Raw genomic sequence first — 20,096 nt, forward strand, 5'->3', positions numbered from 1 at the left:
ACCTATAATCCGGATTTAATCTTAGCATGTTCATCCTGTTAAATTTAGCAAAAAACATAAATCCAAGTGAAATTTTGCGAATGCTTGGTTTATATCTTGCTGCCAATTTAAAGGGGAAAAAAAGTAAAATGATTTATCATGTGAGAAAATGAATTTGGGAAAAAGCTGCGCTTTAACCCAGAACAACCAATCAGATGTTTGTATTCCCCATAAGAAAATGGACAGCATCTGTGTGGTTGCTATGGGTTACAGGTCGTTTTGTCACCTGTTATACACAATATATAAATATATACAATAGTTTGTAGCATGTAGCAACCATTCCACACCACCGCCTCAAACACGTTTGATGAAGAGGTTGATAAATGAGTTAATAGTGTGATTTAGACATTAGTTTTGGAGTTTTTAAAATGCAGTAATTCGGTATGAATCAGTGTTCATTTAAAAATCCCACAATTATTGCAACATCTCACAGCATTCCCCTCCACGTGATTTAATTGCAGAACATGACTTCCAGGGCAGCTAGTCCCAACACACATCAATCTATGTATGCATTGGTCAAATAATGTGCAAACCTCCTGCGTTTAATGACACTGCTGCGATTTGGCCTTCCGCCTTCCTCCTTCCCTGTGATGGATCGCTTTGTCCCAGCCATGGTCATGATGATCAGCTGTTAAACGCATAATAGGGCTTTTCTCAGCGATGAAGCGCAGTGGGTGCTGAAATCTGGTTTTATGGCACAGTAACTCTGACTTGTGTCTGCGCACATGCGTCACGGGGACCTGGCTGCCAGTGCCCTGCAGGATTCTGAGCTGGTAGAGAGGGGCAGCAGGCAGTGATCTGGACGCAGAGTTTTGGATCACGACTTGGGGGGGTTTAGACTGACACCTCTTATTATCTGCCAGCATCTCTCGGTGCTCCGTGTAATGCTCCGGCAGGGTGACCACTCCTCCCTCTATAGGCAGCCGGGGAGGTGGCTCAGCTGGAGCTTCTCTTGCTACAAGTCACAAGGAGTGAAGTGGTTGTGTAGGGATCGCGGAGGAGAGAAGCCATCCAGGGACTGGACGGCTGATGTTACTTCTACCATGATACCATATCAGGCAATTTAACAAAGACAAGGCGCGCTTGGATCTAACAACAGCTGGTGCTTGGCTCCTTTATTGCCACAATTCAACCTCTCGTTTAGCGTTTACTTTTTTTTTATTGTATTATTTTCAAATGGTCCAAAACAACATGTCCAAGACCCACTCAGCCTCACAGGAGATCCACATGGACGTACTGGAGAACTCCACTATACAGGTACACAGAACGTTTCTGTTTTAATGGATTTTATTTTTTATCCAGGGAAATAAGATGTAATGCTTTGCTACACTTGAGATGTGGTGGTAGTTTTTTTTATTCTCATTATATTAATGAACGTGGTAGTTCAGCAGCTGTATCAAGTGCAATAGGATTAGGCAACCCTGTGGCTGGCCAGCTGTTGTGGAACTGCAAGTGACAGCAAGCCCTGAGGCTAGACATGATGGGACTTGTACTTTGACAACAGCTGCATAGCCACGAGTTGCCTAAGCTTCAGCATCCTCAGTCTGTTTAATTTCATCATCATCGTCAGCTATTTATATAGCACCACTAATTCCGCAGCGTTGTACAGAGAACTCACATCAGTCCCTGCCCCATTGGAGCTTACAGTCTAATTTCCCTAACACACACACACACACTGAGAGGCTATTTCTTTTATTTGTTATCAACAAAGTGTGTCAGCCATGTAAACAGGTCACGTGGAGTTCCACGAAAGCAAAATAGCGAAGTCGTTGGTTTAACTGATTTACGGCAAAGTGTGTGTGTCAACATCTTTCAGTGATAGAGGTTGACAGATTCATTATAAATAAAAATTCACAGCTGATAATTGCACTCCCCACTGTATAAACTGTGGAGCCCAGTGATTGTACTGATTACACCAGTCTCATGGCAAAAGGGGGCAACTGAAAGATTCTGGGGAAATCAAGCTGCGGGTTTGAAAAAGTGGTAATGTTACCTATAGCAACCAATCAGACTCTAGTTATTATTTTTTAAGTGCATTCTACAAAATGACAGCTAGAATCTGATTGGTTGCTATAGGCAACAACTCCACTTTCTCAAACCCGCAGCCTGATAAATTTACCCCTCTAAGATCAGTAGGATGCACGTTTACTTTTTTCTTGCAACATTTTTAATTTGAGGACCTCATTTACAAAGTGCATCAGCTGTGCACAGCAAAACACCATGGTTTTGTATTAGTGTGCCTAGATGATGTGCACAGAGTATACCAAGATGCACCTTACATGCATCAAGAGTCCAACTTTGGACCACTTAACCAACCCTTTCATTAAATATAATTTTTCTCCTAAAATGTTTTCCTGTTTAGGCTATGTACACACTGGTAAAATACATGTTAAAAGGCAAGTAAAGGTGCATATACATCACACAGGGCCTGTGTCATTAAGGAAAGTAAGACAAAAAAAGGAGTAAATGTTCTCCAGGACAAACCATGTTACAATGCAAGGGGTGCAAGTTAGTTAAATATTTTGCGCATAAAGGTAAATACTGGCTGTTTTTTCATGTAGCACACAAATACTTGAGAGCTTTATTTTTACACTTATATATAAAGTTGATCTAGGACATGTCCTATCCCAACTATAAATTTGTCCCCACATTTTAAATTTACCCCCCCATCCAATGCAACATGGTTTTGCCAAGGTGCAAAGTAATTCCTTTTTTTTTTTGCTTTCCTTAATCACTTAGGCCCATTGTATCTATGGGGTCTATGTAGTAAAGTGTGATCAGCCATTAAAATTGAGAAGGCAGCAGTTTTATCCGTAAAAGTGCAAATCCCAAAATGTATGAAGGGTTTTGGCAAGAGAAATCAATCCTGCCATAACCCACCTAACGTTTCTTAACGCAGTCCCCATAGCTTAATATGTGGACTGTGCAGATCTGCAAAGCATCAAGCTTTGAAAAGCTTTGCATTTTGCAGCAAGGTAGCAAAGTCTCAGGAGGGCGTTATCTTCATTTTTCTATGGGATCCAGCTGAAGCCTCTCCGGCTTTGCTGGATCCCTCACCCCTGGAAGTTATATGCACACGCTCTTAGCACTTCCTCCATTCACTGCCGGTAAATTTGAAAAACAGTTTGCACTAGAGGGGTCACTTCACCAGGGCTCCCAGAGAACCCCCCGGCATGGTACATTTCAGCTATGCTTATCTATGCACCACTGCGATTTACAGTGATGCATATTTTTTGACACTGCATGATAATATATTGACCCCTATGTATGAGTTAAATATGCATTTACAAATGCTCTTAATCTGTCTTTTAAACATGTCTCTGTTCCATGTGGCACATTTGTGTGTGTTTAAAACTATGTTTTATAATGGTCAAAGTGCATCTATAAATGTCATTCTCTCTGAAGTAATATAAGACAAAATGCATCCCGTTAAAAGAATAGGATGAGTACCAATCTTTTAAGTACTGATGCAAAAATCAAATCCTATTGTGAAGTGGAAGTTTGACTGGTAATTTCAACTCTGATTTTTGCTCGCAGCTGTGGGAGCCACGAGCAAAACTGTGCGTTAAAATTACCGTACTAACGGTAATTGAGCGTGGCCCACGTTGCTCTAAACAACAAGGTGGGGGAATTTAATCCCCCCCCCCCTAAAAATGCCCTGTCTCGTGCAAGAATCCCGCAGAATGAAATCTCGTTTTTTTTGCTCAGTAGTGCAAAACTAGTTGCAAAAAACTTCTGGTACAAACCTCTGTTCCTCTGCAAATGCCGCCAATTTGGTTCACAAACCGTAGGGCCACAAAACAGTATTTTGTGCTGCTGTTCGGAATATTATTACAATTGTTTAGAAAATTATTTGTCTTGAGAAATGGAAATCAAATGCATACATTATCTTATTTCTAATACCACTTTCATACTGCCGCCCCTGCAATATCCCGGGTTTTTCAAGGCAGGTTTTTGCCGGGGCTCGGAGCGTCCCAGCACAGAAACACCATTCATACTGCACCTTGGACCCTGGAATTTCCTGGGTTGACCCCATTCATACTGCACAAGTCTGTGCCCTGGCAATTTGTGGGACTCATCACCAGAGCACTTTTCATTGTGCTGAAAGCTGGAATATGGAAGAAGAATAATCTCTTTCTCTCTCTCTCTCTCTCTGACCCGGGAATTGCCCCTCGATAAATCCCGGGTCTTTTTAGACCCAGCATTTTTCACTTGTACCATTCATACTGCACCAAGACCCGGGGTCGTTTCAGCTCGACCCAGGAAAAACCCAGGATTTTGGTGCAGTATGAATGGGGTATAATATATTTTTTTGTATGTACTTTTGTTTGTGTATAAATTCTTTTTCAACATATCATTTGTTTATATGATTATACTGTTTAAGAACTACTGTTAAACTAATGTCACAGTGACCCACAGGTTATCCTACATTTAATCCAACTTCTGTGCGTGTTGCTTATGTATTTACTGTGTTTATATGCAACATACACATATTATTGCATTATGTTGCAGTTTAGACCACAGTTTGTATTTAGTATTTTTAGTTTATCTTTCATCACTAGGTGAAGTTATTAATAATGCATTCCACAAGTGTATTGTCACTGAATGTTCTATTATACAATCTAATTGCATTTTATCTAGAAGATCATTTTTTGACTTGGTTAATTACAAATTCTGCTATATATTATGTTTTGTAGGAGCCATAATTGCCATTGTCATTTCAAAAAAGAAGCACAAATTATTGTGTCATGGGTGTATTCACAAGGACCAGATGTGACCCCCAGTCTTTGTGTCACCCTATTATTACTGTTTCACTGACCCTGAAATAAATGTAGTTGGTCTTCACAGCAGTGACCATTTTAAATTGACTTTGTACAATATTTTGTTTTGCAGTCATTTCAGTTGAAACTGCAAATTCCGGCATGTAAAACTGCTTCTGTAGAACAGGCCGTGGCTAATTATACAATATTCAGATTCTATAGGCAAGATAATTTGGAGCATAGAAGAGCTAAAACTAAATTGTGACAGAGATGTGAGAAATAGGCATATCTATTATTAAGAGCCCCTTTGGTAATAAATAAGATTTTTGTATCCATGCTTAAAATTGTTAATTACAAAATTGTCCCTTATTGACGCAGTTTATAAAACAAAAATATTTCAGAGACAGCTGAGAGATAGCATAGGAGTTTGGGTAGAGGTGTGGTGCAGTACCGGAGTTTGGGTAGAGGCGTGGTACAGCACAGGAGTTTGGGTAGAGGCGTGGCACAGCACAGGAGTTTGGGTAGATGTGTGGTGCAACACAGGAGTTTGGGTAGAGGTGTGGTACAGCACAGGAGTTTGGGGAGAGGTGTGGTGCAGTACCGGAGTTTGGGTAGAGGCGTGGTACAGCACAGGAGTTTGGGTAGAGGCGTGGTGCAGCACAGGAGTTTGGGTAGAGGTGTGGTGCAGTACCGGAGTTTGGGTAGAGGCGTGGTACAGCACAGGAGTTTGGGTAGAGGCGTGGTGCAGCACAGGAGTTTGGGTAGATGTGTGGTGCAGCACAGGAGTTTGGGTAGAGGTGTGGTGCAGCACAGGAGTTTGGGTAGAGGTGTGGTACAGCACAGGAGTTTGGGGAGAGGTGTGGTGCAGTACCGGAGTTTGGGTAGAGGCGTGGTACAGCACAGGAGTTTGGGTAGAGGCGTGGTGCAGCACAGGAGTTTGGGTAGAGGTGTGGTGCAGTACCGGAGTTTGGGTAGAGGCGTGGTACAGCACAGGAGTTTGGGTAGAGGCGTGGTGCAGCACAGGAGTTTGGGTAGATGTGTGGTGCAGCACAGGAGTTTGGGTAGAGGTGTAGTGCAGCACAGGAGTTTGGATAGAGGTGTGGTACAGCACAGGAGTTTGGGTAGAGGTGTGGTGCAGCACAGGAGTTTGGGTAGAGGTGTGGTGCAGCACAGGAGTTTGGGTAGAGGTGTGGTACAGCACAGGAGTTTGGGTAGAGGTGTGGTGCAGCACAGGAGTTTGGGTAGAGGCGTGGTGCAGTACCGGAGTTTGGGTGGAGGCGTGGTACAGCACAGGAGTTTGGGTAGAGGCGTGGTGCAGCACAGGAGTTTGGGTAGAGGCGTGGTACAGCACAGGAGTTTGGGTAGAGGTGTGGTGCAGCACAGAAGCTTGGGTAGAGTCGTGGTGCAGCACAGGAGTTTGGGTAGAGGTGTGGTGCAGCACAGGAGTTTGGGTAGAGGCATGGTGCAGCACAGGAGTTTGGGTAGAGGCATGGTGCAGCACAGGAGTTTGGGTAGAGTCGTGGTGCAGCACAGGAGTTTGGGTAGAAACGTGGTGCAGAACAGGAGTTTGGGTAGAGTCATGGTGCAGCACAGGAGTTTGGGTAGAGTCTTATGCAGCACAGGAGTTTGGGTAGAGGCGTGGTGCAGCACAGGAGTTTGGGTAGAGGCGTGGTGCAGCACAGGAGTTTGGGTAGAGTCGTGGTGCAGCACAGGAGTTTGGGTAGAAACGTGGTGCAGCACAGGAGTTTGGGTAGAGACGTGGTGCAGCACAGGAGTTTATTTTCCATAAGGCTCCCACAATATTGGAACAATGAAGTCAGCCAAAAAGTGACCATTACAATAAATTTAATTTCATTTATGAAGTTTTATACTTGTAGATTAAATTGGATATTTTATGTAAAACATCTTGTAAAGTTTATGTTTTCATTCTGTTTATGTGGGGAAGACTTCTGGGAAGTTTAATAAAGCATATGTACAGGTCCTGGAATACCCAACTATCCAGTTTTCCTTCATCTGCCTTAAAGAGCCAAAAATAGATTTCCTGCTGATTTCCCAACTACCAGTGAATTTGAGAAGTATAATTCCGTCAATCATAAACAAATAAAGATGAAATATTCCTCTAACTAAGATATTTCCCTTTTGACTGCTTAAGTGAACAGGAAAGGTTGTCCATAACTGTTCGCAGATGATCTAGTCCCAGAGAGAGAACTGATACCTTTGGGGCTTCTGTTATAACTTGAGGCAAAGAGATGGCTAATTTAGAGACGATTCCAGACCAGAACTACTACTCCCATTGAGATCTGTAGAACTGAACCCAAACAACTGGCTCAAGCAATAAGGATTAGATTTAATAGCAAACTGGCTACTGTCATGTGCCTATACTTTGTATTATGCGATTACTTTGTGAAAGTGTGGAAAGATGTCTACTAGACTTCTAGAATGGACTACAGTTGTATAAAGGAGTAAACTATAAGTACTTCCCATTGTGTAATGTAGGCTGCAGGTAGGCTTTACGTACATTCACATTTTAAGGAAAAGTAAAAAAAAAAAAAAAAGTAGCAATTTATGTAGCTATGTATCGGAATAGAACCCATTGGCTTCAATGACACCGTACCCACTTCCGCATGTACCTGCGATCGTGGGCGGTGGCAGTACTGCAACATCTTTTGGATGCGACCAACTCTTTTCACTTATAGTCACCGCAACTGATCACAAGGGGTTAATGGAGGGTCCTCCATTGACCACCCCCTGACCACTGTTGTAGGAGATCACGTTTGGGAAATACTCAGTGGGTAAACACCCTTATGGCAATGTCTATGACATTATTGCAGCAAAAAGTGTTTACAGTTAACAGCAAATACCTATAAGTCTTATAATAGCTGAGAACTGCTGCATTGTGGAGGTGAGCTATTGATGACTGCATGAAAGTTACAGTATGTACTATGAGGCTTCTATGTAATTATTCATCTTCATCGCTAGAAGAAATTGAATTGTCGGCATGGCAACTATCACATGATATGTTATCTGTAAGCTGCAGAACAGTTCAAATAAACATCATTATGTATAGTATAATGTACTGTATAGCTTTGCTGAAATCACTGAACTTTCCTGCAGGTTATCTAACTGCATTCAGTGATGCTAATTATAATATATATAACTCTTTTGGGCCCTTGAATGTAAAAGGCTGGGTGACTGTAAATAGGAACTGAGTATAAGTGTTTCTCACCTTTAAGTCTTGATAGCGCCTCCACCCGAACCTGATTTCCCTTCCAGGGTTGTGTTTCTGGAATTTGACCACTGGGGGCGATTCAGGAGATCCTCTTCCCCTCACCAGACCTGATACGCTCCAAAGGACACTCAAACAATATAATAATCGGCCCTTTGGCGTGAGATTTATTTAATATAGGCTGGTTAAACTAATAAAATGTTACCAAAGATAGATAATTATACATACACAATGAGATTGTATTAAAGATTAAATATACAATACAGCTTGCCAACTTTTCTTCGTTGGCTTCAGGAAGATTCCGGGGGAGGTGGGCGTGTGGGGGCGGGGCTTGATGAATTACATTATTTTGGCCTTAACCCCCTAAACAATTGTCACAATTTTGGACAATTACAGCAGGGGGTGGGGCTAAGATGACACAATATTTGTGTCTTTAAGCACCGCCCCTAGCCACTTATCTATTGCGGGGGCGAGAACCGGGAGGTTGCCCTGCTCCCTTGGGAGCCCTCCCAGAAATACAGGAGTCTCCCGGACAATCCGGGAGAGTAGGCAACTATGCATTAAAGAAAAGCAGCTAATAAATATCTAGAGGCTGAAGTGTCTTTTACATTTCTGTCTCCATTACTGAAGTCATGTTGTCTTACCTGGCAGTCTTTAATTAAATCTTGGTCTCCATGAAAATGGCCACCTCCATAGACATCAATAGATGGACACAATTTCTGAACTGTGTCATCATGCCACAGATGGCGAAGCCAACCACGTCTTGTACTGGCTTAGCATCAGGGATACATTCTTCAGGGAGTGAGGGAAATTACCCCTATTTTAGGGAGTCTCCCTGACATTCAGGGAGGGTTGGCAAGTATGCAATACAGTGACCTGTTTAATGTCCATGTTATCTTCCTTCCTGGAACCTATTATCCTGGACAAATAAATGTTGTAACACAAATATTTCTCTAATTGTTACTAACTATTAACACTCTACTTGAGAGTAAGATTAGGGTACTAATTTCACTTAATTTTGCGATGATGTTAAGAGGTATTTCTACGATACTTAATATCCAATAACACTAACCTATAACTACTGTCAGCTGAAATGATTCCTAATCACTCTCCTCTATGTATGCCATCACCCTCTTATTATATATAAACTATTAGGTATCACTCGCTGAGTGATAGACAATAAGTAAGAAAGATGTAGACATCTACCGGGGATTGTTCTACCATAAATTAATTGCACAAAATAGCTGACTGTATCTACTCCATCACACTGCATATTCCTCATTACAGCAGTATGTCTTTATAACTCGCTAGGAATTATTAAACCTTACTAGCAACTAATAAATACACTAAAAACTACATTTAAGACAATATTATAAAATACTTGTAAGTTGTTTATTACACACACTATAACTATGGAAAGTCCTCTTATTTGGTCATAGTAAACATATGGTCCAAGGACGTTAGCGCACATCAGAGGATAATGAGTTCTTTATAAAATGGAAGTTAAACGCTTGTAGAAACCACCGTTCCTGAATGGGACGCACTAGTAATAGTCAGGGGTGCACGCAGGGGGGGTTTCTGGTTCTCCAGAAACCCCTCCCCTCCGCGAACGAACAGGCGCTAAACATTGCCCCTACACAGCAGCACTGTACTGTACAGCAGCTGCGGCGCTGTCAAAGAAGCGTCTGCTGTGGGGCTGTATTGTACAATTCAGCATCGCCGAAATGGTGCTGCTGCGCATGCGCGGCCGCATGTGCAGCAGCCCTCTCTCTATATATTTTTTTTTGGGGGGGGGGGGAGGGGGAAGCCCCCCTTAAAAATCCTTTGTTTGCCCCTGATAGTGACAGTCAGATATGACTACGAGCTATCAGTTTGTCAGATTTCCATGCAAGTGACGATATTGCCATTAATTGAAGATAGCATGAATGATTTATAATTTTGTTTGCTTGCTAGAACAGTTACTCTGTAACTCAGTCCTTACAATAACAGGGTGAACTTGTGGGATCCTGAGTTAAATATACTGGGAGTTTTATTATATACATGTTGTAGTGTTTAATTGAAAACTGACAACTTAACTGACTGTAAGTAAATCCATTGCCTCTCATGCTCTTAATGTGACATCCCCTCACACCAGCTGTCAGCGGACAACAACTGAGCTCTGTACACTCAATAACTGTCCTGACTCAGGTCATCTCCTTCATCCTCTTCTTCTCCAAAGCATGTTGGGAGTTGTAGTTCTCCAGTGACTGGTGGCACCTGTGCAGTCACAGTGCTACCGTCGGAGTAACTTATATTTGAATTTGACGGTAGAACAAAACCTAAATATTCTCCCATCAACATCTATAATTGTTATCCATCAAGCTTTCAAAATTCAATATAGATATCTAGATAGATATTTATGTTTTCCACTGTTAAAATATACTGTACATTTCTGTGTGTGGATATGGAATATATATGTACAGTATTTATACATATACTATATAAGAGGGGGATGGATAGGCGTGTTGAGGGGTTTAATTTTTCTTATTTAAATCTTAACGATAGACACATAGACTTACATTTATATGCCTTGGAACCTGTCACTGACAAGATCAGTATGGACAAGACACCTGTAGTTCGTCAAAAGTTTGTAGAGCGTGTATACAATATATTGTTATTAGAATTATCGGCTTTAACATTAAGTAAGCTACATCTATAGATTGTAAGCTGGCGAGGAGCTCGCTCTCAACTCTCTATCTTTATTATCCAGTCTCCTTTTTTTACTGTTTGTTCCCTATTGTAATGCGCTATCGCTATGAAATACTATATAAATAAATGTTAATAATAAATAATAATGCCTACATGCTGCCATTTTTTCCAAGGGTAGTGCTGCTTCTGTAATACAGAACGGGCACATCAGTTAAGGTAACCTACTTTAAACACCCAGCAGAAGAAGGGTGTGAGCAGTTTTTGGCTGGGCCTCTAAGAGGAACAGAGGAGCCTCGGGAAAAACGTGTCTCTGTAAAGGGGGAAGGACACCTAGGTGGTAGTGAAGCTTTATTTTCGTATTCACAAATAAAGGGGTTACCCCTTCATGCCTGGCCCCACTTGATCAACCATCCTGTAAATGTGAAGGCAGACGAGGCAGCACATAGGTACCAATTTATTACAGGGCAGAAAGCCCTATTGCCAGAGAATATGTGCGTTATCACCTGGTCTTTCAGTGCGACGGCACATGTGCGAGCAAGCATGTCGCCTCATGCCTGTATGCTCTGGACCCAGGGACGCGATTAGAGGGGTACGGACAGTGCAGATGTAAGGGGCCCGGACAGACCAAGGGGCCCCCTGGTCTGTCTGGGCCCAGGGCCGGATTAACCATAGGGCTAACTGGGCTCCAGCCCAGGGCCTATGGCATCCAGGGGGCCCTTGAAAGTGCTCAGCAGCAGTATTGATCGGTCGGGGCGGGGGCGCCCCCGGCACGATCAGTGCTGCTGAGCACTTTCACTGCGGTTCTTCCCTAGCGCGCTGTAGTCTCCTTACTGAGGAGATCTCGTGAGTCTCACTCTCACGAGATCTCCTCAGTGAAGAGCGTACAGCCCACCGGAGAAAGAGGTAAGTGCCGGGGGGTGGGGGGGGAGTGGGCAGCTCGGATCACGGGAAGGAGGGGGGCGCAGGCAGCTCAGATCACGGGGTGGGGGGCCCTCACGGGGGAATGGAGGCCCCCTTAGCCCAGGGGCCTCCATTCCCTTAATCCGGCCCTGTCTGGGCCCCTTAGTCTGACCATCCACCTTCCTGTTCCTCGCAGTGCAGCAACTCGCTCCCAGCCTATCAGTGCCTGGGAGCATGTGATGCAGTGATGTCATCATTGCGCGACGCACTTCCGGTCTATCAGTGACCTGTAGATGCAGCATCGCTTCAAAAACGAGGTAGGTTAATTGAGCATTTATTATGATAGGGGAGGAGGGGGGCTAGTGGAGCTTTTAATGTAACTGAGAGGGGAAGAGTCATGTACTGTGATGAGGGAGTGGGGGGGGGGCATGTACTGTGATGAGGAAGGGGGGCATTTACTATGATAAGGGAGCAGGGCATTTACTTTGATGGGGGGATGTACTGTAGAGAGGGAGGGGGGAATACACTGTACGGCAAAGAGGGACAGGGGGGGCTGCAGATTAATTAGTACTGGGCCCCACAGATTCTGATGACAGCCCTGTCTGGACCAGTATCGCTGATTATAGCTGCATCGGTGAGATTTTGTTTTGATAAGTTGCGTGAATGAGACCTATTTTATCACCCTTATTTCCGCATATTGATAATTAGGCCACATAGTGCTGAATGACTCAATTCTCCCTTGTTAGTACATGATATTCCCACTGCTTTCTATAATGCTCCTTTTGCCCCATGCCTCAGAGTTCAGCGAATCCCTGGAGGAGTGCATCTGGTAAATGGGCTGCAAGCTACACAGCTTTAAATCATGAGCTGGGGCTGAAATAAACTAGAATTGACTGTGTCTACTTATTACTGCAGCATCTGCTCCCAGCACTGGAGGCATCTGCACTATGTAACAGTCTCGCTGAGGGCTGGGTGGGTAAGGAGAGCTGTACACGTCTGTGCGTAACAAGTGCGCCAGTTGCCAAAGCAAACAAGGGGATTTTTTTTTTCTTCTTTTTTTAAGATACAAAGCTATTTCATCCTGTCTAGAGCCCCTGCGTTCCTCTGGCTGGAGCAGACCAAACTTTTGTAAGCTGCAACCATTTACAAATGTCTTATAGAGGACTAGAACAATGAAGCGATACCGACCATAAAGTAAATGGATGTATACGTCCCATTCACAGTTGTGTTACTGACACCTTGAAGTTGAATGGTAATCAGACTGGGGGTGTATATAGTCACCTTGTGCAGCTCCCATAGCAACCAATCAGATTATAGCTATCATTTATCTAGCATAGTTTACAGAATTGAAGTCAACATCTGATTGGTTGCTATGGCCTTACTCCTCCTCTTAATAGCACAGAAAGCCATGTTCTCATATCTAATAGTAGGTTGTTAATACCGTTTCATTGTGTGTGCTGTATTTAATAACTTTACAGCAATACAAAGTATTACAATATTTTACAAAAGCAGCACGAACGGATAAAAATCCCCCATGTAGGCTTAGCCTTATGGTATGGTTATAATGCGTGGTGCTTTAAACCAGTTAAGAGAAAACTGTTTCTTATCTGCTGTCTATTCGGCTGGATAAAAGAGATAAAGCAACAGTGGCATAAATAGTCCTTCTGTATATGTCATATATTACTAGGTCTCTCCCCCTACAGCAGAACAGAATGGTTTGCTCCGTTCATATGTCTAATAAAATAAACATAATTAATGAAGGATACAGAAATACCAGATTCATAAGAATATTAATATATGTAAATATGTCAGCATCAGACCATTATCATAGAGGAGCCACTAACTGTATACCTCCCCACTGTTCCTATTTTCGCGGGATGTCTCTATTCGCGGGCCACAAAATGGGTGTGGCTTAATTGGATAGGGGGGTGGGGGTTTTACCAAATATGCCATTTGTGGGCTGAGTTTGGGTGTAGCGGACCGTCGTTTGGGCGGGACTTGTTTTGTCCCGCTTTCAGGATTCTGAATGCTGGGAGCTATGTGACCCGATTTTCCATATATTACACTGTCCTCTCTTAGAGCTCAGATGTAAGCTCATTATCACAACATTTCTCAAACAAATGGGACTACAGATTTCAGATACGGATTGAATGATGCACAAAAGCATATGTATTTAATAATATTGTAATATCAAAAATATCATAGTTACGCAAGTGAAGATCATTAGAAAAAGTCTGCTCACCACAGTCCTAAACCTATCTCTCCATTCAGTAATAAGAAGCATGATCCCATAGGATAATACTATTGAATACATCCCATTAATAACCCAGTTGCTCTGTTTAGTAATCGAGGGCAGATAATCAACAATAGTCCTAATGCTAAATATATAGTGGGGTACAGGAGCCTATTTGTCTCCTATGCCCAGAGCTAATCAATGTTATAATAATAAAATAACTAAAACAAGATCAGCCAACAAAGTTGCACCATTAGCCACTAATGCTACATGCAGGGCCGTAACTATAGCTATGCGACAGGGGCAACCGCCCAGGGCGCAACGATGAAGGGGGGCGCAATTTAGAAATAGTTTTGGTTCGTTTGGTTAAAATTGAGGGCTAGGGGGGCGGCATTTGTCTTTCTCGCCCCAGGCGCTAGAATTCTAAGTTATGGCTCTGGTTACATGTTATATAAAATCCATGAACTATATCTACATAGACTCTCTAGACCACATTGTATTACTCTAGAAGGATACACAGTAACAGATAGGAAGGGTGGTATACACGTTAAAACGCACAAGTGGAACTGTAACACCTGAAAATAAAGAGACATAAGGAAGATATAAATATTCCACAGGTAATCATAATAGTCACAGTCGGTGATTAATTACATCACCTAAGGGAAAAGCAAAAAAAAAAGTATAGCCACTCCTCCAATCAGTGCTCTGCACATGCTACACTGACCCATGATGGTCATGCTCACATGATTAAGGCTGAGCGAATAGAGACAGAGCAGCAACAAGGACCGCCCCCTGCTGCACTATCAGTACAGCCGATAGGTTTGCGGCTGTGCAGTTAGCCATAGAGGCTCTGGCGGTAAAATCTAAATTCAGGAGGCCTCCTCCCCGCCTCTTTGTATCTGTTATAAATTCGATTGCGTGTTCTCATCTTATCACATCAATAGGGATTATTTACAAGTACAAATGTCCAGGGACTCACAGCAGCTAACTTTGGGGAGTCAAGTTAAATTAATGCAATCAAATGTGCGATTGGTTGTGCGGATTACTCCAGCAAAGATGCTCTGTCTGGCCGCTGATCTATTCCTGAACCGGTTGGCGAATCATTACAAAAATGTGAATACTTGACAAAACCACTTTTGAGATGAAAAAAAATAAAATTGAACAGGTTCGACTATGTTAATAGTCTGTAAAATCTCTACATTATAGAGCTGGTTCATACACTATTGAGTCAGCTCAAGCACATTCAAGCTTAAAATTGATACATTTGATTTTTGGGCAGACCTTGAACGCAAACAGCTAACTTCAATAGTACAGTAGTGTTTGCAGTTTGCATTAAAAAAAAAAATAGTGTTTTAAAATAAAATATTTTAAAACGCTAATTTTACCACGAGCCACAAATTTCAAACTGCAAGTTCGAATAGTGGTTTATGGATGTCCCAGTGAAATTCCCTCGAATTTCAAACCTGTTTTGGCGCATCAATTGTCTACACACAAGCCAATAACGTCTTCCAATTGGTGATCTGCAAAGTGACCCCATAACACAACGGCCTGTTCGGATTTGTCTTTGTGATACAAAATGATCCTACTGATTTTGATCTGACATGTATCAGGCCTAGCTATTTTGTTATTTTGTGCTAATTACTATATCACCAGTGATACCATTATGTGTGTTTCCAGATTAACTGACCTTTTGCATTTGGTTAGGTAATAACAACCACTGTGCTACAGTTCCTGCAAAGTAATCAAAGTTGGAGATCTGGGAGCTATTTCAAAATGTACTTTTTGGCAGACTGGTGCCCAAAGCATCTTCGCCTGTTCAAGGTTATACTCAACTAATGACTTAGGAAGAAACAAAGGGCCTGATTTAGAGATGAATGTAACGATGCCCCGTGTGTGTAAGAGCAGCGATGTGTTGGCTCACTTGTGTGTTCTGATATGTACAACCTTAAATCTAGTATATAGATGCTCTTGCTTCATGTAGGTGCAAAGAGTACATCTCGTAGCTATATTTCAAGATCTGTGTATCTCAAAATATGATGCATATCAAAGGGCATGGGTTATCTACCGCTGCTGTTCCTTAATATATTGCTCTTACCAACTTTTGGATTCTCCCCTCCAGGAGATCAAGGGGTATATTTACTAAGCTGCGGGTTTGAAAAAGTGGAGATGTTGTCTATAGCAACCAATCAGATTCTAGCTTTGCATTTATTTATTAAATTCTACAAAATGACAGCTGGAATCTGATTGGTTGCTATAGGCAACACCTCCACTTTTTTAACCCTACCCTCCCGGACATTCCCGGGAGGGTAGGCAAGTATGTCTGCACTCAGATTTTATTGTCCCTGATCCTCCTCTCCAAGCACAAGGGGTCGCAAGTGCAAAATAGTACAACTGTCAGTATGGGCGCTAGACAGGGCCGGACTGGGACTAAAAATCAGCCCTGGCATTTAAAGCACACAGGCCCACCTGTTGTGGGCTTCATGCACTATATTGTTGCACGCTGATGCTGGCGTAGTGTGCGTCGCTGGTGCAGTACAACATGATGTAGTATGAGTGTGTGTGTGTGGGGGGGGTATTTATTTCTCCTAATGACCCGCAAACTTACATTATTAGTACCCCAATTACATCAATAAATACCATAACAATACGTTATTTGTACCAAAATTACAGCAGTAAATAACCCCCCACGCACACTCATACTACATCAATACCCACCCATACTACAGCAACCAGCATCACCCCTCCCCCCCACATTACAGCAACCAGCATTACCCCCCCCTTCCCCACATTACAGCAACCAGCATCACTCCCACATTACAGCAACCGTCGTCACCCCCTGCATTACAGCAACCAGCATTACCCCCCCCCCCCCCCTTCCCCACATTACAGCAACCAGCATTACCCCCCCCCCCTTCCCAGGGCCGGTGCTAGGGTCCATGGCGCCCTAGGCAAAATCAGCGCCCCCTCCCCCCCCCCCCCCCCCGCAAAAATCGGCGCCCTCCTCCCTCCTCACCCCGTCTTTTCTTACCTTGTCTCACCACCGCCGCCTCTCTGCTCCGTCCCCTCCCCTCCACTCACTGACACTAGTGAGTGGAGGGGAGGAGACGGAGCAGAGAGGCGGCGGTGGTGAGCAATAGCCTCTTCCCCCCCCTCCCCATGCATCTGAATGCTGTGCGGCGGCCGTGACAGGTATGGTCAGCGGTCCTCGCACAGTTTTAAAATTAATTTCCAGTTCTGTGGCGCCCTCCAGAGCCCGGCGCCCTAGGCACGTGCCTAACCTTGCCTAATGGGAGAGCCGGGCCTGCCCCTTCCCCACATTACAGCAACCAGCATCACTCCCACATTAAAGCAACTGTCGTCACCCCCTGCATTACAGCAACCAGCATTACCCCCCCTTCCCCACATTACAGCAACCAGCATCACTCCCACATTACAGCAACTGTCGTCACCCCCCCCACATTACAGCAACCAGAATTACCCCCCCCCCCCCTCACATTACAGCAACCAGCATCACTCCCACATTACAGCAACCATCATCACCCCCCACATTACTGCATCCGGCATCATCCCCCACATTACAGCATCCGGCATCACCCCCCACATTACAGCAATACCCTCTCCTACTTATTAGCAATACTAAGCCCCAAACACACTACAACAATACCACCACCACGCTACCCCATACTACAGCAATACCACCAATTATACAGGCGCCACTGTAGGAAACCAATGTTTTGCTATTTTCAAATCTCCCACAAAAAAGCAATAGCAGAATACTTGCACACATATAGGTAACAGGTATCCTTTTCCCTCAATTAAATAGTAATGGCAGAATTTTCATGAATCATTCCACATGAAATAAAACTCTAACACATATATCAGAAAAAACATACCAATTATACGATTATTTGAACCCACACGGCCGCATTAAAAGTATTTCCATCTACAGCAAAATGTCAGAGAAAAATATTTTTTTTACTGGATATGCGTCTTTTCTAGTCATTTTAAATAACACAGTATATAAATTAAGGGGGTAAAGGAGGTGGGTGAGAGATAATTGGATGTGATCCATCAGCTTGTTTAGATAGGAAACATTTAGATTATTTACCTGGAGACGTCTACCCCCTTGACTCACAGGCAGGGCTGACAAGATGAATTTTGGGCCCCGGTACAGCAACTTCTTTGGGCTCCCGTCATATTCAACAATGAGAGACTTGCCTTTGGCAGAAGTTCATATTATGCCACACTGTAGTGCCCCCAGTTCATATTATGTCACATCGTAGTGCCCCCAGGTCATATTATGCCACATACTATTACCCTCAATTCATATTTGGCCATGCAGTAGTGCCCACAAATCATATTATGGCATAGTAGTGCCCTCAAATCATATACCATACAGTAGTGCCCCCAAATCATATTATGCCACAATAGTGCCCACAAATCATATTATTGCACAATAGTGCACACAAATTACATAAAGCCATACAGTAGTGCCCCCAAATAACAGTATGCCATACAGTAGTGCCCCCAAATAACAGTATGCCATAGTAGTGCCCCAAATCAATAGTAGTGACCAGACAAAAACTCATTAACAAATAAAAATTGGTACAGCATATCAGATACTGAGAGTGTGAGTCCCAGGAGCAGCTTAATACCCCATTTACAATGCAAAGAAAAATAGATATATTTACACAATCACATATAAAATGTATGACCAGCAGCGTTTTTTCCTCTTAATTAAAAATCTCTGTACAGATAAATATGCAAGAAACATTACAGCGCAATAATAAGCAATACATAGTGTTTTAAACATCATTGGATATGCAGTAGTGCCCCCAGTTCAAGAAAGGATGGTGAAAAACACATTGGACACAATAAAATATATAAACTTACCTGATTATGGCATCCTGTGTTCTGTTCTCCTACTGGGCACGCTCTGTGCATTCCCATTCTTCATTACTACTTGTGTTTTATGATGGCTGCATCCCTGACATTTCCATTCTTAAGATGTCTCTCCCTTTACACTTTCTTTTAGCTATGCCCCTGCACCATCTTATCCTTTGTCCCTCTCACCCCTCTTCCTGCACCCCCTTCCCCCTGGCTCTCAACCCTCTTCCAGCACCCCTTTTCCCCCTGGCTCTCACCCCTCTTCCAGCACCCCTTTTTCCCCTGGCTCTCACCCCTCTTCCTGCACCCCCTTCCCCCCTGGCTCTGTCACCCCTCTTTCTGCACCCCCTTTCCCCCTGGCTCTCTCACCCCTCTTCAAGCATCCCCTTTCCCCCTGGCTCTCTCACCCCTCTTCTAGCACCCCCTTTCCCCCTGGCTCTGTCACCCCTCTTCCTGCACCCCTTTTCCCCCTGGCTTTCACCCCTCTTCCTGCACCCCCTTCCCCCCTGGCTCTGTCACCCCTCTTCCTGCACCCCCTTTCCCCCTGGCTCTCTCACCCCTCTTCCAACACCCCTTTTCCCCCTGGCTCTGACACCCCTCTTCCAGCACCCCTTTTCTCCCTGGCTCTGTCACCCCTCTTCCAGCACCCCTTTTCCCCCTGGCTCTGTCACTCCTCTTCCCACACCCCTTTTGCCCCTGGCTCTGTCACCCCTCTTCCAGCACCCCTTTTGCCCCTGGCTCTGTCACCCCTCTTCCAGCACCCCTTTTCCCCCTGGCTCTCACAACCTCTTCCAGCACCCTCTTTCCCCCTGACTCTCTCAACACTCTTCCAGCACCGCCTTTTCCCCCTGGCTCTCTCACCCCACTTCCAGCACCCCCCTTTCCCCCTGGCTCTCTGTCCTCTTCCTGCACTACCTTCCTCCCTGGCTCTGTCACCACTCTTACTGCACTCCTTCCACCCTGGCTCTCTCACACTCCTGACAACTCCCCCTTGCGAAAATCGCGGCACCCCCCATGACCCCCCCACCGCAAAAATCGCGGCACCCCCCGCGTGATCCCCTCCCCCATTCAGAAAAATAAAATCTGCAAACTGTGTCCACATTGCAGGGCACAGTGCAGAGGATAAGGGGGGAGGAAACGAGGAGCTCTGATCCATCGCGCAACGGAGGTGGCTGGTTCCTGGGGAGGAGCCAGCCATCAGAAAGCCAGGGGAAGTGTCGGGCCGGCCCATCTAGCCATCGGCCCTTCTGGCATTTGCCAGAAGGGCCAGATGGCCAGTCCAGCCCTGGCGCTAGATGTGCTCATGCTCAGTACGTCAATTTTAACCTAAACGCATCTTTACACAAATATACTTACATACAAA

General features: G+C 44.1%; 1 protein-coding gene across 2 annotated transcripts in view; it reads left to right on the top strand.

Moving 5' to 3' along the window:
• The first annotated feature begins 730 nt into the window (after positions 1 to 730).
• Positions 731 to 20,096, top strand: part of CACNB2 (calcium voltage-gated channel auxiliary subunit beta 2) — a 243,637-nt gene continuing 224,271 nt past the window's right edge. The window contains exon 1 of one of the 2 annotated variants that reach the window (XM_075211922.1): positions 731 to 1,296. In XM_075211922.1, coding sequence (XP_075068023.1) covers positions 1,216 to 1,296 — 81 coding nt within the window. In that variant the 5' untranslated portion in view covers positions 731 to 1,215. The remainder of the gene's footprint in view (positions 1,297 to 20,096) is intronic. The other variant, XM_075211925.1, reaches the window with a different exon arrangement.

This window comes from Mixophyes fleayi, chromosome 5 (genome assembly GCF_038048845.1).
Source record: "Mixophyes fleayi isolate aMixFle1 chromosome 5, aMixFle1.hap1, whole genome shotgun sequence".
NCBI classification, from domain to species: domain Eukaryota; kingdom Metazoa; phylum Chordata; class Amphibia; order Anura; family Limnodynastidae; genus Mixophyes; species Mixophyes fleayi.